General features: G+C 27.6%; 1 protein-coding gene across 4 annotated transcripts in view; it reads right to left on the reverse strand.

The window, feature by feature from the left end:
- LOC122500810 (R3H domain-containing protein 1) overlaps positions 1-25,965 on the reverse strand; it is a 40,288-nt gene that overhangs the window by 7,667 nt on the left and 6,656 nt on the right. For 2 of the 4 annotated variants that reach the window (XM_043609914.1, XM_043609916.1), the window contains exons 2-4: positions 1,098-1,258; positions 370-629; positions 41-278 (exon numbers count right to left, since the gene is read on the reverse strand). In XM_043609914.1, the coding sequence (XP_043465849.1) occupies positions 41-278; positions 370-629; positions 1,098-1,113 (514 nt within the window). In that variant the 5' untranslated portion in view covers positions 1,114-1,258. Of the gene's footprint in view, positions 1-40; positions 279-369; positions 630-1,097; positions 1,259-2,292; positions 2,619-25,965 lie in introns of those variants that run through there. The other 2 variants (XM_043609915.1, XM_043609917.1) reach the window with 2 other exon arrangements.

A 25,965-nucleotide genomic window follows, 5' to 3' on the forward strand; every position in this document is an offset into this window, starting at 1 on the left:
TCTGTTTTGTTATGCGAGAGAAATAAATCAAAGTTTGTACCATTTCGTGATGGAGTGCGACAAGTTGGGGAAGTGGCTGAGTTTCGCATTTGCTTCGGATTCTGATTCTGTGAGAAATTGCTGTTAAACATTGGCTCGTTATTGTTGAGTTGCTTGGAATTGGGATTGGAATTTGGTGACAAACTGTTCGGCGAGGAGCCGTTGTGAGGCTCTCGGGGTGGTGACGTTGACTCCCTCATCGCATGACTTCTGACTAGCAGCTTCACTTTTGTGTTAGACTGCAAAGAGTTCAATGTCGATTTTTAAAAGAAGATGCGAATAATTTGTTTAGTTGGATTTTAGTGTCGAGGGTAGGAGATGAATTCTTACTCGATTGCGATAGTTCTTGTCGGTATCTTTATCCGGAGGAGTCGAACGATGTTGAGGATTCGAAGTTGTGGTTTCATTCGGAGGATTTGCATTTCCGTCTATCATATCCGAATCTGTGTTCGAAAAGGACGTGGAGGCACCGACGACGAGGCTCTGCTTCGAGGATGACAACGATGGCATTCCTCCTCCGCACACCACCACCGTCGGACTCTCCGGTCGACTCTGCGACCTACTGCCCTTATGCACCACAATGCTTGGAACTGAAAAACCAAAGCGAAAATTAATTCCAAATGTCCAATTTCTTTTAATAAAACTTTAATTCATGTCAAGGGGAAAATTCCTCTTCTGGGTACCCCAAAGAGTAAAGTACTCTCTTAGAGGAAAGGTACCCAGAAGAGGAATCTCAAAATTATTTGGTTAAGGGAAAGGACCAAAAAAAATTTGACCAATTAAAATTTAGGTTGTTAGCATCAGCAGAAGTTCTTATTTCGCTACATTGTTTTAAAATTTCAGTATGGGTATTTTTGGATTTATTTTCCTTGGGAGAATTGAATATCTTTATGTAAAATTAAGTGCCTCCTTATAATAATATTTGTGTCGGGTATTTTTTTCTTTCTTTTTTTGCCAAGTGGATAAATTATTTTTCTTTTTGCAAGATTAACTATATACACATCGAGTGGAAAAATTGGTTTCGAAAGTTTTACCATTTTTAAAAAAACAACACTTACTCTCCAGACGGGCCATGTGTTAAATGTGTCATGGATTATAGTGCAGGACTCGGCAATGCGGTGAAGTTCAAATGAGTGCAAAGTTAGTACAAGAATTTTACAAAAACATGCAGCTCAACTAGGAACCAAACTGCACCGCCACCTTCCAACATCCTATTATTCTGCAAGCAAATTAACAAAAGCCTCTGATATCCACTCTCTAACCAAATACAATTTATTATATTTCTGTTTTTAATTTTCATATTTCTTATATTTACATTAACTTTGAGTGATCGTTCATTTGAAAAATTTCTTATCTATATTTGTAATTATTTTAATTATTTTCAATTGTTATTATATTATTGTAATTAAGTAAACAAGAGATAATTATAAATGTATCACTACTTTATTAAGTAATTTACTCTCTAAATTGGAATTAGTTAAAATGTTTACTAATTTGAATTAGTGACTGACATTTTGCTTTTCAATTAGTAAATTTTACTAATAAATAGTGATTTCTACTAATTTCCTAGTAAAATTTAAATAAATTAGTAAATTTTACTAATAAATAGTAATTTTTACTAATTTACTAGTAAAATTTTAAGTAAAATTTTTAAATTCTTTCTTTAAATTTAAGGTAAACAAAAACTTGGATTTTATTTTTAAATATTTAATTACATATTTAAAAATAATTTTTCATATAAAAAATTGTTTAGTAAATGTAAACTTTTAGTAAAATGAAAAAAGTAAATAAAAAAGTAAATTAAGTAAAAAGTAAATTTAAGGTAAACAAAAAGTTGGATTTTACTTTTAAATATTTATTTACATATTTAAAAATAAGATCCAACTTTTTGTTTACCTCAAATTTACGTTTTTATTAATTTTACTTCATTTACTTTTTTATTTACCTTCTTCACTTTACTAAAAGTTTACATTTACTAAAATAATTTTTATCTCAAAAATCCAGTTGAGAAATTCCTTTATTTTATTATTTTTATTTTCTTGTTTCATTAAAATCTTCTATTACTTAAGAAATTATTGAAATGAACAATATAATTTTTTTTCTTTATATTATAATTATGATTCGATATCTACAAATAATTATTTTGTTAAAAAAAAAGTTTCCGAAAATAGAAATTTGCAGTTAATTTCGAATTCGATAGAAATTATTATATTTTTATTAGATAAGTGGAAAATATAATTGAAAGAAACAAACCTCGAATGGCAAAAACTTTTGGTCTCCATTTTTTTACAGGGTATAGTCAAAGAGGGGGAACCCTTCAAAAATTTTCGTTTTATCATTTTTTTCTTTTCTTTATCACTTTTAGAAAATAATTTCTTTTTACACGCACTTATAGTTCATAGGAACTTTATTTCATTTCCAATTGAATCACACCATTTTTTTGTTGATTTTCTATTAATTAATTAATTAATTAATGAGCATTGACGGTAGTAGAAAATTAAAAACAAATTTCATGTCTCTCCGTCGCACTCTTTCAAGCTGGAATGGTAAAAAGTTGCGAATAATCCGCCGCAATGTTGTTCTCATGTTGAAAACATCGAGAATTAACCTGAATATTACAATTATTATTTTTATAATTAAAAAATGTTCTTTTAATCAAAATTCTTTTTTTGAATTTGACATTTTTCAATAATTTTAATAATCCACTTATTTATCTTTAGAAAACAAGTCGAAAAATTTTTAAAAAGTCAAATGAATGGAAAAAAATGTAAATTAACTTTTTCGTAAAGTTCGGCTACCGCGCCAAGAGCGCTTTTTGCCGAATTTTAAAAATAAGATATCTCGGAACAAAAGGGTTGCAAAAAATCTTCCAAAAACGTGATTGAAATTGTTTCGAAAGTCTAATTAATTTCGCAAATTAAAAAAGTAATTTAAACCAATTTGAATTATTAATTCAAAAATGAATTAACTAATTAAAATTATTATCATATAATTTTCCAGTAAATTTTAAAAACATCGAAATATTTAAAAGTTTTGAAATTCCCTTCAAAATCAACACCTACATGTTAAAAACTCTAAACATATTAAAAGCAATTCGTTGAATCCCATTGAGCGCTTAGCGTTCGCGGTTCTCGAGTTTAAAAACGAGAGAAAATCACAACCGTACATTTCAAAAAATTTCGCACAAATTCCATGATATCGAAAATCATGTCAAAGTTTCGCTTCGTAAAACAAAATATGAGGCATATCGGTGTTTTTTTTTAAATTTTTTTTTTCGAATTTTGAGCAACACATACACACACACGACCTACCCGAAGAAGCTTAAAGGAAAGACTAAAACTCGACGAATCCTAATCGCGGGGAGTTCGTAACGCTGGTGAGGAAGGCGCGTGCGCATAATGCGTGATCTACCCCATGAGTATCTCGCTAACGGGTGTCTAAGAGCTTTTCTTCGAATCACTCGAAATCTATAGACAAGCATGAGACTCGCGCAATTCAAAATCGAAAAAATCTTGTTTTTTTTTACTCTTCAAAAGTTTCATCATTGTCATTAAACTTTCAAGGTCAAAACTTAACTAAAACAATCGATTTTTTTTTAAATTAAAAAAAAGAAAAGGGTGTTTTTTTGTAATAAATTCGAAAAAAGTTTTTTCTAACTAAGAGAGAGAGAGTAAAAAACTACTTGAATTTTAATGAAATAAATATTAATTATTAAATAAGTTCTCTTTAATACTTTTTTCAATAAAAAATCTGTTTTTAATTATTTTTTGTAACGGAAAAATGTTCCTGTAATTTTGATAGTTATTATTTTATTCTATTAATTTATAATTTATTAATATAAACTGTTTTTAGCAAAAAAAAATTAATTAATCACTGAAATTAATTTAAATTTCTACTAATGAAATTTTAATGAAGTCAAAAAAATACTGCTTTTTCTCTAAATTTGAATCAGTTAAAATTTTAATTGAAAAAAGTGGAAAAATAAAAAAAATATATTCAAAACTTCCAAAATACACACTTTTTTAGTCTTTACCCTCACTTTTCTCAAAATTCTGACGTGATAGCCCATTTTGGGACCTGGGATCGTGTTCAGAGGGCAAAAATACATTAAAAACCACTCCCATGACGAAAATAAAGAAAAAAATTTTTTTGGGGTTATTACCCCTACTTTTTTCAAAATCCTCTATTTTTTTATCTTCGCAACATTCAACTTAAAGTTCACGTTTCAAACTTTAAATTAAAACCCCATAAAAGTCTCTACCTTGTTAGGTTAAAGAGAAAAAAATTTTTGAAAACACGTTTTTTGGGTCTTTACCCTCACTTTTTCCAAAATCCCGACTTGCTAGGCAATTTTAAGATCCGGGATCGTGTTTAGAAGGCAAAAATACATTAAAAACCACTCCCATGTCGAAAATAAGAAAAAAAATTTTTTTTGGGTCTTAACCCCACTTTTTTCAAAATCCTCTATTTTTTCGAAATAGTGAATGTGAATTTTAAAGTGCGCTTTTCAAGTTTCATTTTTATAGAAATTCATGTTAGGTTAAAGAGAAGAAATATACTAAAAATCGTTTAAAAACTTTTTTTTGGGTCTCTACCCCTACTTTTTTTAAAATCCCGACTTGCTAGGCAATTTTAAGATCGTTCAAAGGGTTAAAGAGGGTTCAGAGGGTAAAAATACATTGAAAACCACTCCCATGTCGAAAATAAGAGAAAAAATTTTTTTTGGGTCTTTACCCCCACTTTTTAAAAAAAAACTCTATTTTTTCAAAACAGTGCAAAACATTATACTTTTCAAAAGTCATGATATCATTATTAAAAGAGCATTTATAAAAAGTGCATTTACAAAAAAACGAATTAAAAGAAATGCGAATTTATAAAAACAAATAAGAAACTAACGAAATTAGAATTTATAAAGATAATTAATTTCCCTCAAGTAATAAATTTTGAAAATGGCGAATTTTTTAACATTCGGATAGTTGGATTTTTAGTTCAGCTGGTAGAAGAAGAATTTAGCGAATGCTTGGATTAATTTTGTCGAACATAACCATGAATCTCGTGTGTTGAAGCAAAAATATATATAAGACCTTTAAATATATTTCATTTTGCAAGCTTTCTGTTATAAATGCCATTTATCTGTACATCTGTGCATTTAAATAATCGATATCCGCCGCACTCCGAAATCTTTCCACTTCGTCAATCGCTGCTCGTATCTCAAAGTGTACATAAAACGCGAAACTCATATATTCTCGCGCGTTATTCGACATTCCAGCGGAAACGAGAGATGATGTCCTTCAAAACGAAATTACTCTACGAAACAAATTTTCGATAATAATTTCCAAAGTCAACCATCTCAACTATTTTTATTTTTTTTTATTGCCAGAAATATTAATTTGTTTATTTTAAAATTAAACATTTAGTTTCGTATAAAAATTTTACCCATTAAACTAAAAATTACAAAATTCTAAAATAAATTTTGTAATATGTATACATATTACAAAATTTATTTTAGAATTTTGTAATTTTTAGTGGGTAGAATTTTTAGTTCCTTGTCCTTAGCCTGGGAGCTAAATCGTTCGATTGTGACAGAAGAGTATTGCGTTCAAATCCCGTCGAAGTATTTTTTTCTTATTTTTTTTTTAGATCTTGTTAGTGTTACAAAAGCATCGACAAGAAATCTGCCATTAGATTTGATTTCAGAGTTAGGGTGGTAAGTTAAAACCGAATTTATGATCGATTTGGAAATTTGATTACCACTTTGGATCTACCATTTTGAATTTTTTAATCTTGATGATATTTTTGTTTGCAACGACCTCGGGAGCAAGAAATTAGTCTTATAATTAGTGCTGAAGAGCTCATGGATTGCGAGGAAGCTGTAGCACCTCAGATCACATTGTGGGAGGGATGGAGAATCTAAGACGAGGCTCTCCACTCTCATCGAGACTTTTAAGTGTCAGTAGTGGCATTAGTGTAATTAGTTTGATACTTTCGGATCAGAATACGAAGATCTTCAACGTTCGCTATGAGTTGAGAGCAGAGGAAGCAAACATATTACGTAAGATTAAGGAGGAAAGTCAGCAAATGTTAAAGGTTAAGTTTCAAAGTTAAAATTTAAAAATGATACCAAATTAACGTAGTTTAATTTGGTAATTTAATGTTTAATATTAAGGGCTAATTCCACCAACCTCAATTAATTTATTTTGCACTATTAGTTAGCCTATTGAAACCTACTTATTACCACATTGAACCTATACCCAATTACTGTTGGGGTACCAAAAATAGTTGCGCCAGAATCATCAAAAAAATAGTTGAAATGATTCATTATGGTACTTTTAGGGTACCATTGGTACCATTGTGTTACTTTTTGGGGTAAACTGCCTAAAGGAGGTTAATTTGGACCCAAGGTTCCTAGAAGTTCTGGGAGTAGGATCCAACAATGCTTCCAGAACTTTCATGTAACTAACATCTACAGATGAACCTTCATTCACAATTACAATCTAAGATGTCTAACTAGAAGACTTTTACCTCAAAGGTCACCAAAGTGGTCGGAAACATGGGTGGATCGAAAGATACCGTACGTAACACAAAAGATTTTCTGATGCCAAGTTTCCTAATCGTTCCAATTTCAATCGCAAGTCCATGGAAATTCTAAAGTTCCAAATCCGATAGAATTTGGGTAAAAGTTTTCATTATCTTCTGGTTATCTTTTGGGGAATCTTTTCAAGTGGAGAATTCCAGCAGGGTGTGTCTTCAATCTCTTAAAAATACTGGAAGAACTGGAAAATGTCAGGCATCAAAAACAAAGGATTAGAAAAATATTTTTAGGACTATTTTCGAGGTTTGCCGTGAATTAACTCTAGGCTAGAACTAACGGAACATTATTGATGATTGTGGACCATCGTTTACCAATCCTTCCAAAAGTGAATCAAACTACTTTCATCAGGGAAATCATCAACAATTTCCGAAACTATTGTAAATTTCCTAAAATACGATGACAAATTGTCAGGAAGAGACTATCCTGGAAAATGTAAAACACTGACGCAGTATACCCAACGATTAGTCAGCATTAGCCAACATCAAAATTCCAAAATGGTAAATTTGGACCTACACCAAAAAGAAAAGTAATAAGGAATGAAGAAATCTTAAGATTCCTCTTCTCCTCATACACTCGGCATCCATCAAAATTGTAAATGAAGGCAGATCGATTTTATTCTTCGAAATGCATTAAATGCATTAAATGCATAAAATGCATTTTCGGTGTTTTTAGTGCAGGTGGTGATGAAAGTCATTTCCATTTATTCGTGACAATAAATCTGAGAGGTTATTGCAAGAAGGAAATGTGTGTTGCTCGACATAATTCGCATTGTAATGTTCCTTTCTGGATCAACGAATGGTGTCTATGACCTATATAACACGCGCAAGCGGAACTAGGTCGTGCACCCCCGTATGCCCTGGAATAATACAAGGTGTCCCTTGAATACCCGACTTTCACCATATATCGCACTAATTTTAAACGGGAAAATATCGCTAGTAATCACTAAAAACTGCTGTCAAAATTGTTTTTTTTTTGTAATTCTCTTTGTCTTCATTTCATAAACGATATAAACGCTCTGCTTTCTCATAGAGATAATAGTAATAATAATAATAATAATAATAATAATAATAATTAATACCGAATGATAAATTCCTTTCCTATAATAATTAATTAACTTTTCATAAATATAGGTTAAAAAATTATTAAACCTAAGTCTAATAAATGTATTTTTTGACTCAAAGTGTCAAAATGTCGCCGTCCTAGACGAAACTCAAATGTTTTATGTTTTTGGAGTCTGATGACGAATATGACCTCAGAACCTCGAAATTCAAAATGGCGGATTCAAAGTGTAAAAATGAGTCCATCCTAGACGAAACTCAAATGTTTTATGTTTTTGGAGTCTGATAACGAATATGACCTCGGAAACTCGAAATTCAAAATGGCGGATCCAATATGACCGACCCAAAGAGTAAAAATACTAAAAAAGTGTCCATCCTAGACGAAACTCAAATGTTTTATATTTTCGGAGTCTGATAACGAATATGACCTCGGAAACTCGAAATTCAAAATGGCGGATCCAATATGACCGACCCAAAGTCATGGCAATTGTGTTATATATTTTTCTGTTAAGTGACTTTTTGGTTGTTTGGCACTTGAAGAATATTCATGCCTCTCAAAAATACGCAACATAAAATAATTTATTATAGAGTAAAGATTTTTTTTTTAATTTATTATAATTCGATGCTGCATAAAAGTGTACGATTATCGCAAAAACGAGGTCAATGCGACAGGACAGTTTTTTTTCGTAAAATCGTCATAGAGTTTTAAGAAAAAAAAAAAAAAAAAAACAGAACGAGAACGTCTATACAAAATCTAATTTCAGGAAATCTAGATTGCCCGAAAAAGCAGGATGACCCAATGTGGCTCCATAGAGAGAGAGAGAGAGAGAGAGAGCAGGAGAATCCGCAGGAGCTTTGGTGATTGCCGACAGGGGGGTGAGGGGAGGGGAGAAGGCACACAACCGGAATTGGGTGGAGTGGGGGAGGCAGTGCGAGAGGATAGGGATTGAAGGAAGAAAACTAAGAGGGGGGTTTCGGAAGGGTGGAGGAGAGTGGGGTTAGTTTAGGGATGTGCTGCTCTTCGCGGGGGGTTACGATGCACCCCAGTTTCCATGGAAACGACCTACTCTCCCTGGACGGACGCATCGTCGACCGTCCGAATACGGATTTCCGGGTATCAACTCTCTTTAACCTTGAGATTTAAACACACGCGTCTCTTGACGAACATTGAACGATAGAACCAACGTCTTATAAACTAATACCAATAACAAAACAAATAAATCCCTTTTCGAAACTTTATCCTTTAAAAAAAAAAAAATAAATTCTAGGGTTGTTATTTACTTAATTGTAAATAACAACCCTAGAATTTTCTTTTTTGGAGGAAAAGGTTAGGAAAAGGTTACGAAAAGTGGTTTTACTATAGAAGAAGATATTAATTTTCCTAAAAATGCCAGGGGTTAATTTTTCTTTTTGGAAAAATTTTCCAAAGAGAAAAATTTGTTTTATTAACCTTGTGTGTGGAGACACGTTAATGATAAATACTGTCCCTGGCATTTTTCGGGAGACATTTTCCTAATAATTTATATAGAGACAAAATGACGTCAAACGCGTCAAAAGTGAGAGAGAGAGGCGCATGCGTTCCTTGACAGTTCGACGACACACTGCTTCATCTCCTCATTCCCGCACTATCCACAACTACTGGATATGAAGTTCAGAGCAAGAGAAACGTGCACTTGAGTCACTTGTGTGTACACGCATATAAATGAACCATATATTCTCGGACATAATTATCAGCCATTGGCAAACAACTTTTTTGGCCCAATGCCAATTGAATATCTAAAAAAAAAATTTTTTTTCATTTTGCAAAAACATTTTTTGACACTTTTCTTCTATTCTGCCGCTTTTTATAGAAAAGCGTCAAAAATAGACGCTGTTTTATAAAAAGCGTCAGAATAGAAGAAAAGTGTCAAAAGTGTTTTGTTGATTATTAAAAATCTAGAATTTGATACAACTTTTGTATCGAATTATAGATTTTTTGATTATTTAATAAAAACTGAAATAAAATCTGAATTTTACCAGATTGATGAAAAAAGGTAAATTTTAAAATTTCATTTTATGTGACGCTAAAAGGTGAAAAGGGACAATTTTCCAAAAAAGTTATAGGTTATGATTGATAATTTTAAAGAGATAATTATTCATGAAAGAATTTAAATATTTTTATAAAAATAATAGAAAATAAAATTTTTAAATAATTGATTTTTTTCGACTAATTTTATGCAAATTCTAATTTAAATAATTGAATTCTTCAAAAATTTGTATTATTCATGAAAAGAATTGAATTCTTACGAAGATTTTTACAAACATTTTTAAATAATTGTATTCTGTTTGGAAATTTTCAGAAAATCGTAGATATTTGAAAATCATTGAATTGACAAAAGTTTTTAAAAATAATTGAATTTTACAAAGAATTTTATTAAAATTTTTGACAATAATTGAATGTCTGTGTGGCATATTATTAAATTAAAAAAAAAAAATAATTGAATTCCTAGAAAGCATTTTATTATTTAGGAAAATAATTGAATACTTGCGAACGATTTTTAAGAGAATTTCTTAAAATAATTCAATTTCTAAGAAGAAATATATTACTTCTAAAAATAATTGAATTCTTGTGATGAATATTGTTATTTGTGAAAATAATTGAATTTTGCAAAGAATTTTATTAAAATGCCTCAAAATAATTGAATTTTCAAGAATGATTTTGTTATTTATTTTTAATAATTGAATTCTTTCGAAAAATTATTTATGTAAATAATTGAATTTTAGAAAAAAACTTTATTAAAATCTACAAGAATAATTCAATTATTTCAAAAAAATTTAATTAAAATTGTATTTAAAATAATTGATTTCTTTGGAACAATTTTATTAAAATAATTGATTTCCTTAGAAGAATTTTTTTTTATGAAAATAATTTAATTATTGCAGAAAAACTTTATTAAAATGTTTAAAAAGAATTGAATTTCTGTAAAAAATTTTGTTATTTTTGAAAATAATTGAATTCTTGCATTGAATTTTATCAAAAATTTTTTTAAAAAAATTGAATTTTCATGAAAAATGTTATTATTAGTGAACGTAATTGAATTATTGTGAAGAATTATATAAAAATTTTGTTAAATAATTGATTTTTCGAAATTTTTTTGAAAATGCTATTCAAAATCAATTGAACTCTTGTGGAAATTTTATTATTTATGAAAATAATTGAATTTTTGGATGAATTTTATGAATTTTTTTTTTAAATAATTGAATTCTTTTGCGAAATTTTATGAAATTTCGAATATTTTTCGAAAATAATTGAATCGTTTTAAAGAATTTGATTATGATTTTTGAGAATAGTTTTTTGATCTCTAGTATTAGCGAATTTAAAGTATAGTGTAAATTCTCGGAAAAAACAGGATTATTAGCTTTTAGTGGCTAAAATCTGAAAAAGTACCGAAATAATAGTATAACGTTAAATACGTTGTAAAAAATTTTTCAGAGACTCCTAAGTTTTCAATTTTTACGAAATATTAAAGTTTGTTTTAAGAGCAACAATTAATCATCGAAAATAAAAAAAAAAAAGTAAAAATGAGGTCTATGGGCACAAGAAACGGGTAAGGACGAAGGAGGGTTGGTTGAACTGAGTATGACCTATTTTCCCGAAAAATGGGTCAAAGGATAAGCGACAGATCGAATTCATCTTAAGGGATTCGTTTCCGTCAAATGAAAGGGTAATTTTCCATCAATTCAGTAGTTGAATTTTCCTAAAATCCCTCTAGAATTAAAAAAAAAACGAAAAAAAAATTTCCTTCTCGGAAAATAATTTTCCTCCACTTCTTCTTTTCTTTCTTCTTTGAAAATTGAATCCCTCTAGTATATACAAATTGACTTTGAACTCGTCAAATAGATTTTTCAAATATTCCATTGGATTTTCTGGCTTCGAATTTCTAAATTGGAAACTATGTTTTCCTCTCTGGTGAGTATATAGTTCCGGTGTAGAAATATTTTTCTCTAATCTCCTTTGGCTTTCGTTCAAAAAAGCAGCACACGCCCGAAGACTAAATATCCAACGAACGAGTTAATTTATCAATTAAAGTGTTTGATTACTCCGCAAATATATATATAAGAAATTTGCTGACTACTTTAAAAATAAAAGAGTGCTTTGCTATTTTTATTTTTATTTATTATTGTCAAGTTCACACATATTATTTCTCAATTAAAAATAATTTATCGATTTCTGACCATTGAGAATAAGCGTATGGAAAATTTTATTTTTATCGAATAAATGTTTCATCAGGTTGTTTAATTAAAATTAATAATTAATTAAAGTTTAATTTAAGCTTAAAAATACTGGTAATTAGACGAATTTTAATAGACTTTGACTATTAGAGAAAATTTCTCTATTAAGAGTTAAAAATAGAAGAATAGCTCAGGTGGAAAGTAGCCGACTGTCCCGTCATAGAGGTTCGGGGTTCAATTCCCCAAAGAAATGGATTTTTTTTCACTTCTTAAAATCTTCGAATTTGATATTATTAGAGATAGGAAAAAATTAGGTAACTAATAGAATGAGTAACAGAAAAATTTTTTTCGAATATAGTGACTAAAAATCGGCCTAATTTTTTTTTCTCTCGAGTTGTAATGAATGCGGCAAAATACATAGATAGACGAAAGCGACGATTGGCTAGTACGTCTGTAAAAATAAACAGGACACCGGTCGACGCTATTTATAATGAAAATATTTTCGCGACCAAGCTGCCGGCTACCTCTCTATATTGACAGATATATGTCTGTTTCAGCACATATTTAGCACCTACGAACAATTGATCTTCTTTACTTTTTTTCATCCAATGAACACGTCGTGGCCATCTGGACGAATTTCAATTTTAGAACTCAATCGATTCCACCAATAAAAATTTTAAAAAGTTCACCGCTTTCTCTTTATATTCTAACATTTAAATATATATAATATTTCATAAACAAAATAATCCATTTTTCTATTATCACATTCTTTTTAAAATCTTCATCATAATTCATAACATAAGAAGAAGGTATTGTTTTAATTTCCGATAATGATCAATTTAAAAAAAAAAGCTTTTAAGCTTTTTTAGTCTTTCAGCATTTTAGCTTTTTTTATTAAATTTTTTTTTATTTTCAATTAATAATGATTTTAACACATTTTTTTTAAGCTTTTTAGCTTTTCTAATCTATTTTTTATTTAAAAATTTTTTTTTAATTTTCAATTAATAATATTTTTAACACATTTACTTTTTACTATATGTAATTCATAAATATTCGAATATATTTATTTAAAAAACAAGGGGAACATAAAAAACAAAATTGTATATAAATAAATAAAGTGAATCACAAGATGTGTTTATTTCGAAAATGACTGAAATAGGTTTTACCTGGCTTATCCCGAAAAATAAACTTTTGGTGCGTATCGTGCCAAAACGTCGATGGCACTATCGCAGTTCAGCACGTGCGAGCGCCGCAATGGACACGATTTGTGGATCAGCGAGCATAGAGAATGTCTGCTGAAATTAAGAGTAGCTATAGATTCAATGGTCCACTGGATCAATACTTTCCAGAGTCACAAATATTTTCCTACACTCAACTCGAGAGCTATTTCTAATATTAAATACAAAAAAAAAATTTTTTCACGCTCTAAATTTTTTTTAGTTGAAAAAAAAAGAATTAAAAAATTTAATTCGATTTTTAAAAATTCATTCTTAAGAAAATGTTTTGAAAAAGTTTGATTTTAGAGTCGATGCTAAGTGTCAAAAGAAATTTTCCTTCTATGAAACCAAAGAAGAAAATTAGACAATTATTTTCAAAAATGTTGAGTATTTTTTCGTTCAAATTCAAAAAAAAAAAAAAAAAAAAGTTGATATTGTTTGTCATAATAGCCTAGGAAGCAAAACCCTTTATTGTCCGCAGAGTACCGAGAGTTCGACTCCCGGCACCTAACATTATTATTATTATTTTTTTTTTTTTTTGCTTAATTTCATTTCATAATTTTTCTTAAATTTATTTAAATATAAGAATTATTTTAAGAATGATTAAATTTAAAAATGATTGTTTAATAATTGTGAAAATTTATTTATTTTTAAAATAAACTATTTAATTTATTTTAAAAATAAATTTTCACAATTATTAAACAATAATTTTTATCTATTCTTCAAAAAAATAAAAATGACCGAAAAATGAATTATTTTTGTAAATGCCTCTATAATTCCAGATTTGAAATTGAATTTATCGGCGAATTTTTGATGGATTCGGCAAATCGAATAGAGGGTGTGGGGAGGGCCATTAAAGTTTGAGTCGATGGCGCGTCTTTACTACACAAAATCTCGACGTGTCTTGTTGGCAAGGATCCAGAACTACGTCAACCGAATATTCTGACGCCAGCATCAATGAAAAGAAGAAGTGAATTTTCTCAAATCCCTCCGCGTCTAAAAATAAAATCTTGCGCTAACCATTTTCCGAAAGCTCCTTTGCCGTGCAGCGTCCTTATACTTTTCAATCTTGCGTAACAATATTCGTTGAAAAAAAAAAAATTTCTTCGACAATTATAAAATATTTTCGACATTTTGTGAAAATTTTTCATCAAATCAGTTACTTTTCACTATTTTTTCATTACACAATATATTAATTAATTAACTTGACAATAAAAAATAAATTGTGACAAAAAAAAGTTTTAAGAAACGAATTTCTATTTAGCTTCGGGTAAAAATTCACAACATTTGGGGAAAACACATCGGGTTCGAATCCAGGTGAAAATAATTTTTTTAAAACTTTTTTTTAAACAATTTCCAAGGATATTATTAATTTTACAATAATATTGAAAACAAAAGAAAATAATTAAAAATTTTTTTTTTTAAAAACTTGATTCAGTATACTTTTTTTGAAAGCATTTGATTGTATAAAAAAATGGTGAGAGCGAAAAAAAAATTGATTACATAATGAAATTTTTTTCATAGACGAAGAGCGTTTTGATGAAAGGCAAACACAATTGGAAATTTAAATATTAATTTATTTTGGAAAATTGTTACGGTTTTTTTTCTTTATGTGACTATCGGGACAAATGAAGCTGTCATGTGCACATGGAAATTGAGTGCAACTGCAGGAGATGGTAGCAGTCGATGCTTATATAGAGAGACGCGGACACGTGATATTCTACATGCCTACAGGCAGAATCCGTTTTGTTGCTATATCGCGACTCCATTATTCAGATAATTCTGAATATTACATATACCGGAAGCTAGAATACAAGGGAGTAGACCACAAACGTGACCTGCAAGTAGCTTGACCCTAAAGCTCAGTTCATAGCACTGAGAAGAAAGGTGCATCGATTATATATATTTTTTTTAATAATAAATGAAAATTGTTAATATTAAATAGTAGGAAATAAATTATACTAAATGTGGAATGTTTTTGAAGGGACCAAAAATAATTAAGCTAAATCTCTTACTGGCTTCGCACTCATCTACTGAAACCTACTATTTACTACTTTTTTGAAGTTATACTATTTGGGTACTTCTCCACAATAATTCAATTACTTTCACTAATAATAACATTTTTCATTAAAATTCAATTTTTTAAAAAATTTTTTGATAACATTCTAAGCAAGAATTCAATTTATTTTCATTAATAATGAAACCCAACGAAAAATTTCAATTATTTTTAATACTATTTTAACTTAATTAATCGAAAAATTAAATTATTTTTGCAAATAAAGTTTTCCACCAGAATTCAATTATATTTTCAAAAAATATTCGAAATTCAATTGTTTCCAATATCTATAGTATTATCATAAAATTCCGCAAAAAAATCCAATTATAAAAAATTTATATAATTCATCCAAAATTCAATTACTTTCATAAATAATAAAATTTCCACGCAGGAATTGAATTATTTTCAAATATTTTAATAAAATTTTTCGAAAGAAATCAATTATTTTATGGCATATTTATAAAATTCTTTGCAAAATTCAATTATTTTCATAAATAACAAAATTTTTCACAAAAATTCAATTCTTTTAGAACATTTTAATAAAATTTTTTGAAATAATTCAATTATTTTCATAAATAATAAAATTTTTCTCAAGAATTCAATTTATTATTTTTGAAAATTTTAATAAAATTCTTTGCAACTATTCAATAATATTCGTAAATAATAAAATTCAAGGCAGGATTTCAATTATTTTTAATACAATTTTACAGGAATTGATCAAAAAATGTAATTATTTTTAAAAATTTAATCTCAATTCTTCGAAAAAATCATTTGTTTGAAAAAATGTTTTTTTTTAAGAATTTTCCATAATTTTTCATAATTTTTTTTTGCTCGATAGAGAAAAGATTATACAAATACTGTTTTTCTTCATTTGTAGTATAAAAAAATTCTGAGAATGAAATATAATATTTTTCATTGTGTGAAATGAGCTTAAACATTGCATTGAACTTACTGGTGCATAAATGATTGCAGGGAATTGTAAAACAAAAGCCAATGAACCATACAAGTTTTTCCAATAACGATATCAGTAGTCTTTACACAACAATTTATTATGTAAGAGGAATAATTAATGTTGTACTTCCCTATCTTTTGAACGTCTGCCATAAGATAAACACAATTGCATAAGAAATGGGAAAATGACTTTAAGAAAATCATCTGCAAAACCATTCACCTTTTAATAAATTACAGAGATATTGAAAAAAATACAATTCTTCTTCTATGAGGAAGCAATAATAATGCTTTTTTATTATTGAAAGCAAAGATTTGTTTATTTTCTTATTTCAAATAAAAAAAATGTTTCTAGTTTAATGTCAGTTCAATTTGTCAAGTAAATAAATTTTCATACATTCACAATTTGAAATCGATATATGAATTGAATGAATAGTAATTTTTCTCAGAAATAAGTAATTCATTGTCCGGAAAAGAATGAAACGTGTGTTAGTCATTCACAAAAGGATTTTACAATCATTTTTTCAAAGTCAAGGTTACTCGCAATTGTTTAAGATGAACAATAAAAAAAAAAAATAAAAGGAAAATAATTGATTTTTCATAAATGGCCGGTTGTTTTTCCTATGAAGCTATAATTTCTTTTTTATTATATAATTAAGTTTTCAGTTTTATTAATAATAAAAACATTTTTTCGAAAATGTAATAAAAAAGTCAAATTTTTCTTTTTTTAATGTTATACAATGAAAATGAAATAAAAATTATTTTACATTTGTTTATTCTTTTAGATAGAGAAAATAATTATTTTTTGCAATGTGAATCAGTTTCTTGGATTTTATTATGACTCATTGTTAGAGTTCACCACTTATGCATACAATATAAATCCTATCGTTATTCTATAGGTCACGAGAGGAATACATGGAATAATAATCTTTAGAAAGTAATAATTTCAGTGCTGGTATTCTTTTTGTTAAACTTTTTTTGCTTTAAAAGAAGAAAATTTCAATTTTTAAATTATTAATAAAATTATTTTTCAATTGTTAAGTGTACCGCAAAAAACAGTATTTAAATGTGAAAGGGTTCTTTTTTTAAAATAGTACCTAATGTACGTATTTTATAATTAAAAAGTCCTGAAAGTAAAAGTTTTTTTAAATTAAATTAAAAAACTAAGTTTTCATTCACTGAATAAAAAATTTTGCTAAGGCGAAGGAAAAAAATTATATTAAAAGATAAATATGTATTTTAATACTATTTAAGTAAAAGTTGTAAAAAGAAAAAAGAATTCGGGTCAATGAATGAATAAAAAAAATCTTCAATATATTTTTTTGTCGAAATTTTACGAGAATTTATTTAAAAAAAGTTTTTAAGTATAAGAGAATAAGAGATGAAGGTCTCAATTAGTCACTGAATAAAGCGAGAATTTTAAAAAAAGCCACTAAATTTTATTTATCTAAAGCCACTTTTTTAAAGTTAGATGTTATCAATGAGAGAAAGAATTTCTTGCGGAGGTAGAAAAATGGAGTCACTATCAAATCGATTGCACTACTTTTTTGATTAAATCACGTCCCACCTTTCTCTGATTAAAGGAATGATGTAAAATAGTGAAGAAATATAAGGGGTGGAGTCATTTTTATATCATTAACTCTTATAATTTTCAAAACACTTTTTTTCTAAAGTTTTTTTAAAAATTTTTTTTCTAAATAAATTCAACATAACCTTAAATTCGAACAGTTCTTATTTTGTCTGAAAATAGTAATTTTTATTCAAATGTAACATTTAGTGGTTTAAAATACAGAAAAGTGAATAAAACTTTAGCCTTTCTTTAAAGAGCATTTAAAATTTAAATTGTTATACATTCTCATTTTAATTTAAAATATGAAAGTATAGAGTTTGACTAACTTGTGTTTAAACTTATTAGTTTTGCTTGCTTAGAAGAAAAGTTATAAATTTTAGTCCTCCAGGTGCGGATCTTTTCCAGTGTTGCTCAATTTCGAAATAAAAATAAAAAATCCAAATAAATTGCACATTTGATTCTAAAAATGTGGTATTTTGTTGAAATATTTAATGGTGAAGAAAAGTCGCATTTTTTGAAAATAGTTGAAGAAAGTCTTAAAAATGTTAATAGTAAGAAATATTTATTTATTGGTGAAAATATTTATTATGAAAATATTTTTTTTAAGAAAAACAGTAAGGAAGAGAGATGAATTACGTAAAAAAGAGGGAGGAGAGAGTTTTCTAATTTAAAAAAAGAAAAATCAAGTCGCATGTATGAGAACCCAACGGGAAGTTGCCAATGTTAACGATTGGTTCAATAATGGGCCATGCTTGGTACCCAATGGTTTTTTCTTGGCAAAACAATTGGCAACCATCATTGGACCACCATTGGTTTAAGCTTGGGATGATCACGCTACTGCCAATGATCGGTAGCCAAGCATCGGGCCAATATTAGTTGCCAAGGAATTGCCAAGGAAATAAAATCGATTTTCAAAAGCTTGATTTTTTATTGGCAGCCAACAAAAAACCAAGGTTTTGAAAATTGATTTTTTTTAATTATTAATTAAAATTTATTTTCAAAAAATATATTTTTCAAAAATTAATTTTAAAAAAATATATTTTTCAAAAATATATATTTTTTTAAATTAATAGAACATATTAATTTAATTTGTCACCTCTGGTAAAACAAAGATGAAAGACTGATAAATTCCCTCACTTTATATTTTACAGTGGAGGGATAACTGTGAATGTCTTTGCGAGAGAGGAGCAGGTACTTATATAGAGCCAGTGAAACAGGTCACAAGCGAGAAGAAATCACTAGCATGCACTCTGGCGGCGCTTGTCGGAAGTGGCGCAACGTTGGTTGCCAAGCGCTGTGTCGATAACGTCAGGATATGCATGCGCGCCAGAAAACAGTTCCGACAAGCGCCGCCAGAGTGCATGCTAGTGATTTCTTCTCGCTTGTGACCTGTTTCACTGGCTCTATATAAGTACCTGCTCCTCTCTCGCAAAGACATTCACAGTCATCCCTCCACTGTAAAATATAAAGTGAGGGAATTTATCAGTCTTTCATCTTTGTTTTACCAGAGGTGACAAATTAAATTAATATGTTTTATTAATTTAAAAAAATATATATTTTTAAAAAATATATTTTTTTACAATAAATTTTAATTAATAATTAAGAAAAATCAATTTTCAAAACCTTTGTTTTTTGTTGGCTGCCAATAAAAAATCAAGCTTTTGAAAATCGATTTTGTTTCCTTGGCAATTCCTTGGCAACTAATATTGGCCCGATGCTTGGCTACCGATCATTGGCAGTAGCGTGATCATCCCAAGTTTAAACCATTGGTGGTCCAATGATGGTTGCCATTAATGTTCCAATAATGGAACGGAGTTCGCCAAGCATGGCCCATTATTGAACCAATCGTTTACTTCCCATTGGGAATGAACTTAACCTTGACAGGGAGGACTTTGAAGTGACCTTGAATAATAGGGGATTCCCCTCGAAAGTGGTTGGTAGGCTCACCACGTGATGCCGCATAATAAATGGCGTGGTAGGCCTGCCACCACCTCAGGTTTCGTGTGTTCGTTATATTATTGTTCGTTATATTATTGAAATCGAGCAATCCGTACCCACATATTTTGATGTGGCGAGGAACCTGCGAGGAGATTTTGATCGATGCTTCATTTAAACTCAAAGGAGGCGTTCAATCCTTTTCGTGAGTCATCCACTACAATAAGATGACCTTCAAGATTCCACTGTGAATTACTCCACAGACACATATTGCCCTAAACTTTTTTATTTTTGCTTCGAACATTTACATGCAAATTTTAGTGCATAACGCGTTTAGTAGCATTTAAAAGAAACTTTTCTCATTTGCTTCATTTGTGACTGAAGAAAAATTCGGCTAAAATCGAATAATGACATTTCTTCACTGTAACTGAAGAAAAATTCGACTAAAATCGATTAATGCCGTTTCTTCACTGTAACTGAAGAAAAATTCGACTAAAATCGAATAATGACATTTCTTCACTGTAACTGAAGAAAAATTTGACTAAAATCGATTAATGCCGTTTCTTCACTGTAACTGAAGAAAAATTCGACTAAAACCGAATAATCCCATTTCTTCACTGTAACTGAAGAAAAATTTGACTAAAACCGAATAATCCCATTTCTTCACTGTAACTGAAGAAAAATTTGACTAAAATCAATTAATTTTTTCGAAATATAATAAATATTATGAAAATTTTATTTTAAATAATTGAATTATTGATAAAATGTTATTAAAATGTTTAAAAAGAATTGAATTTCCATGTTTCCTAATAATAATTAGTGAAAGTAATTGAAGTATTGTGAAGAATTGTATAAAAATTTTGTTAATTAATTTTTTAATTTTTAGGTTATGTTCATTGGTTTAAAAGTAAAATATATGAAAAAGAAATTATTCTTTTAAAAAAATATATTAAAATTTCATTACATTAATAAACGTTCTTTTTACATTTATCGGCTTCTTTGTGACCCAGTAAAAAATATAATTAATAAAATTTGTTCAAAAAATAAAATAGCATATTTTTATCCTTCTTGCAAAGAAATATCGATTATACAGTAAAAAAAACAAATTTTTTAAAATATTTTACAGCATACCCATAAAAGAAGTATGTTCTATAAAAATTATAGGTCTTATTAATTATATCTAATTAGTAGTCTAATAGTTGTTAAAACAAATCGAAGCCAAAACATGAAAAATTCAGTTACTAACAACTTTTGGTGCATATCTGTTTTTAATGCTATTTTATTGCACCTTTTATTGAAATTTCGAAAACAATTAAAAGCTGTTACAAGAACACAAAGTAACCTTAAACCAGTTTCCAATTTAGCAAAATTAATTTCTCTTATTATCAAAATTATGATACCCAGACGATACATTTTTGAAAGTAGAACAAAAAAATGGGACATATACGATTCTGTAAAAAGGAGAATAAAACTGGGACATTGCAAATTTGTCTTCTATTATGTAAAGCATTTAAAAATTTATAAACATATACTATATTTGGAAAATGTATACACTGGAAATATTTTGTCAATCTTTTAAGTTACATTCTTTTCATAATACAAAAGAATAATTTTTTTTCCTTTTGTTAAACATTTATAAAGAAGAATATTAAATATAAAAAAAACTGAATACGAAAATAGTATAAATTTTTTTTTTCATTAAATATTTAAACATAAATAGAATATTCTAAAAATTCTGTATTATTTCCAAAGAGAAATATATAAATATAATATAGATATAAATTATTAAAAATAGTCAAATATTTTCGAATTAAAAATTTAATTTAAAAATTTTTTCGAATATTTTAAAATTTTTATTAAATATCAAATTGTTTTTTAAAGTTTTTTTAAAAAAATTAACGTTCTTTTCACTCTGCAGTCATTTTTTATTAGAAAAGTGTAGATAATTAAATTATCCATTGCAGGTATCCGCATTAAGGCGAGTGGTCTGACCACATTCAGCAATAACTACTTATTAGGGGAACGAGTTTGTCTGACTATAACGTCCGCACATCACTTTAATATAAAGTAGGCGTTTGACAGACTCTATATTGAGTCACGCTACTTGACTATTTCCCTGCATTGTCTAATGAAATTGCCGTCTAAGATCCATTAATTAAACAGTTAAAATCATAAACTAGTCAAGGAAACAAAAAAAGGAAAATTATTTGTCCAAATTTATAAATTTCCAAATATTTCAATTTTTGATAAATAATTTCACATCCAAAGGCTTTTTAACAAATCTCCAATAGGACTTTCTATAAGAAAACTAAATTTTTACGGATTTTTATAAATTAAAAAAATTTTTTTTTTAAATTATTGTCAAAAAGTATAATGTTCTTTCTATTCTTATATGCATTTTAAAAATGTTTAGACCTCACTTTTATAAATATGATAAAAATGTTTAATAGGGTTGTAATTTTACATTACAAAAACTTAATTTTTTTCCCTGACTTTTTGAGAACTCGCAACAATAAATAACCTCGTATTTTTTTTAATTAAATCAGAAAGTACTTTCGTAAAATTTTTTTTTCACTATTTTAACTTTATTTTAAAACTTTCCTTTTTCTTAAAATTATATTAATCAAAAAGTTTTACAGCAGGTAAAAGAGCAGAAAGGTATTTGTGAAATAGAATTCTTTTATTATCTATAAGGTACTTTATTATCTATATAAAAAGTTCTTTATTATCTATAAGGTTCTTTACTATCTGGAGATTCTTTATTATTTTTACGAGAAAAATAATGCCATATTTTAGATATATACTTTCTAGTATATATATGAACAAACTCAGTGTATCAAATTGTTTACGTACAAGAGTGTAATTTGATCCAAGAGAGCTTCGAGTTCTTCGGTGTGTGCAAAAAGTCGACTTTCTTTTTTTATGACATTTATCAATATTATCAATGATATATATAAAAGGTACAATATATATAGTTCGCCCTGAGGGTGCACCAAAGTAATAGCACAATGGACAATTTTAGATAAAACAAAATAGTCGAATTTAAGGCACTTAAAGATAACCAATTGACAAATGCGCGGCAATTTCTAAAAATTATAACTTCAACTCGATATCAGTGGAAACGTTGTCCAATTCATTCGAAATAAAAATTATAGCAAGAGACTAATGTTCTTACACGGATAAAAAAGGAAAATTTTATAGGTTATGTTTGTTACCTTTTTCCATTGAAGAAAGAATACTTTTAAAAAATTTTTTAAACTTTACAAACATAACAAGCATAAGAATAATGTTCTTACACCGAAAAAAAGGAAAATCTTATAGGCTATGTTCGTTACCTTTTCGCATTGAAGAAAGAATACTTTTTTAAAATTTCTAAAACTTGACAAACATAAATAATCTATAAAATTCTATTTCTCAGGTCCCTTCATTATATAAAAAATAAACCTTACCTATTTTCAGTTCACTTTTGACTAAAACCGTAGTTTCAAACCATTTTCTGAATTTAAGCCTTGAAAGTATAATTTGAGGTCCTAAAGTTATAACTTGAGCCATAGTTTTAAATTTAAAATTAGATTTTTCAATCATTTTGCAAAACCACGATTTTGAAATGTAAACGCAGCTTCAAATTTTGTATCGCGAAATGTTACAAATTAAAAATTACAACTAAAACAGTTCAGTTCGTTTTGTTTACATAAAAATTACAATATTGAACTAGATCGTTAAAATTGAAATATTTTTGATCAGCGTACAAAATAAATATTTACAAAATAAATAATAAAAAAATATTTCAATTTTACAAAAAACAGATGTGAATTTTGTGACAAAGAATTCTCATTATTCGCGTATAGATTTTGGACAATTATAAAAATAATAATTTACAATTTGTTTATTTCTGCATGCTTTTGATGTGCATAAAAAAATCACAAATAAAGAATGCCAACAAAGATACAGATATAGATTTTAATGGAGAAGGAAAAAAAGGGAAAAAGACGCGCCCCTTTTTTTCATAGAGAATTTTGCCTCGAGTGAGATATTTACTTCAGAAGAATAATGAGCGTATAGATGTGAATGTTGAGAACAAAGAGAGTGAGCGTTGTGATCGATCCATATAAATATATATATATATATATATATTTGTACATAAAGGAAGAGGTTTGTTCGCTTGAAAAAGTTTCCAACTATACTGAAACACCTTGTGAATTAATGATTTCTCAAAATATATGATTGAAAATGCCAATATACAATATAGTGAATAAGTAGCTTGGGCCAATATTGGGCCAAGTTTGTTTTTCTGATATTTTGCACAGGGTTAGATTGTATGTATTTTAAATTTTATTTCAATAGATCTTCATAGAAAACATATATTTACATTCAGGGAAATATAATGTTTGAAACAAAAAACTCTATTTTATAGGTGAAACTAACTTTTCGATTATTATCAGGATTCCTACAGAAATCCGAATTCAAAATTCCATACCTTTTCCATGATTTACAGGTCAAATTTTTACGAAATTCCAGTGGAATTTTAAATCTAATTTCAATATTTTTGGGCTCTTTAAAAACACTTTACTTATTTAATAGTCTCCACCCTTTGGTAATATTCTAAAATTATCAAAATTTATCAAAAATTCGAAAAAACGATTTTTTTAAAATTCAACATTTTTTCCTCTCTTTTATGGGATTTAGCTTCATTATTTTTGTGCTCTTGGAAAATACTTTACTTATTTAATAGTCTCGACTCTTTGGTAAAAAATCTAAAATTAGAGAAAATTATCAAAAATTCAAAAATCCGAATTTCTTAAAATTCAACACATTTTCCTCTCTTTTATGGGATTTAGCTTCATTATTTTTGTGCTCTTGGAAAATACTTTACTTATTTAATAGTCACCACTTTTTGGTAAAAAATCTAAAATTCGAAAAAATTCAAAAATCCGAATTTCTTAAAATTCAACATATTTTCCTCTCTTTTATTGGATTTAGCTTCATTATTTTTGTGCTCTTGGAAAATACTTTACTTATTTAATAGTCTCGACTCGTTGGTAAAAAATCTAAAATTATAGAAAATTATCAAAAATTCAAAAATCCGAATTTCTTAAAATTCAACATTTTTCCTTCTCTTTTATGGCATTAAGCTTCAATATTTTTGTGCTTTTGGAAAATACTTTACTTATTTAATAGTCTCGACTCTTTGGTAAAAAATCTAAAATTATAGAAAATTATCAAAAATTCAAAAATCCGAATTTCTTAAAATTCAACATGTTTCCTTCTCTTTTATGGCATTAAGCTTCAATATTTTTGTGCTCTTGGAAAATGCTTTACTTATTTAATAGTCTCGACTCTTTGGTAAAAAATCTAAAATTATCGAAAATTATCAAAAATTCAAAAATCCGAATTCCTTAAAATTCAACATATTTTCCTCTCTTTTATGGGATTTAGCATTATTATTATTTGAATTTCTATTCAAGAGAAAAAATGGAAAACAGAAAAAATTTAGAAACTTTTAAAAATTCCAGGCCTCTTCCATGATTTTCCTGATTTCCAGAAGCCTTTTAAAAATTCCATACCATTTCCATGATTTCCAGATTCTGTAGGAACTCTGTTATTTTATATAAAGTTTCTTTTACCAAAATAATTATTTATTCAAGACAAATAAACATTTCGTTCAGTTGCATTTTTGCATTCGTATAGAAAAAATTTCCACACTTAAGTGCGATATTATTAATTATATTAAGAAAATAATTTAAATACCTATTCAATAAAATTATTTTTAAGATAAAAGAGAAATTCAATGAGTTGAAAATATTTTGACCTTTTTTGAATTTTTCTTTTTGTAAAAATTTGGTATAGATATTTTAAAATTCATGGGTAATTTTTTAGAGAATATGTTTTTGAATCCATAAAAAAGTTTCCAAATGAAAAAATTTATTTTTACAACATTTGAAGCATTTTTTTTTTTGCAAAAAAATGTATTTTTAAAATGAAAATGCTAAAAAATATCATTTTTAATTTAAAACATAATTTCTTTATTTTTCTAAATAATTTCAGATATTAATTTTTATATTATTTATTATAAAATAAAAAATACAAAAAAATTATGATCTGTTAGTTAGAAAAACAACCAAATAAATTTTCAAATTAAAAAAATGAATAAAAATGAATTTTTTAGCATTTTCAGCCTAAAAACAAAGGTTTTTTTTGCAAAAATCTGGTTCAAAAATGTTTAAAATTAATTTTTTCATTTAAAGCAATTTTTTGTGGATTCAAAAATATATTCTCTAAAAAATTATCCATGGATTTTAAAATCAACCAATTTTTAAGAAAAATATAAATTTAAAAAG

Source organism: Leptopilina heterotoma, unplaced genomic scaffold (genome assembly GCF_015476425.1).
Source record: "Leptopilina heterotoma isolate Lh14 unplaced genomic scaffold, ASM1547642v1 Lhet_191, whole genome shotgun sequence".
Classification (NCBI taxonomy): Eukaryota; Metazoa; Arthropoda; class Insecta; order Hymenoptera; family Figitidae; genus Leptopilina; species Leptopilina heterotoma.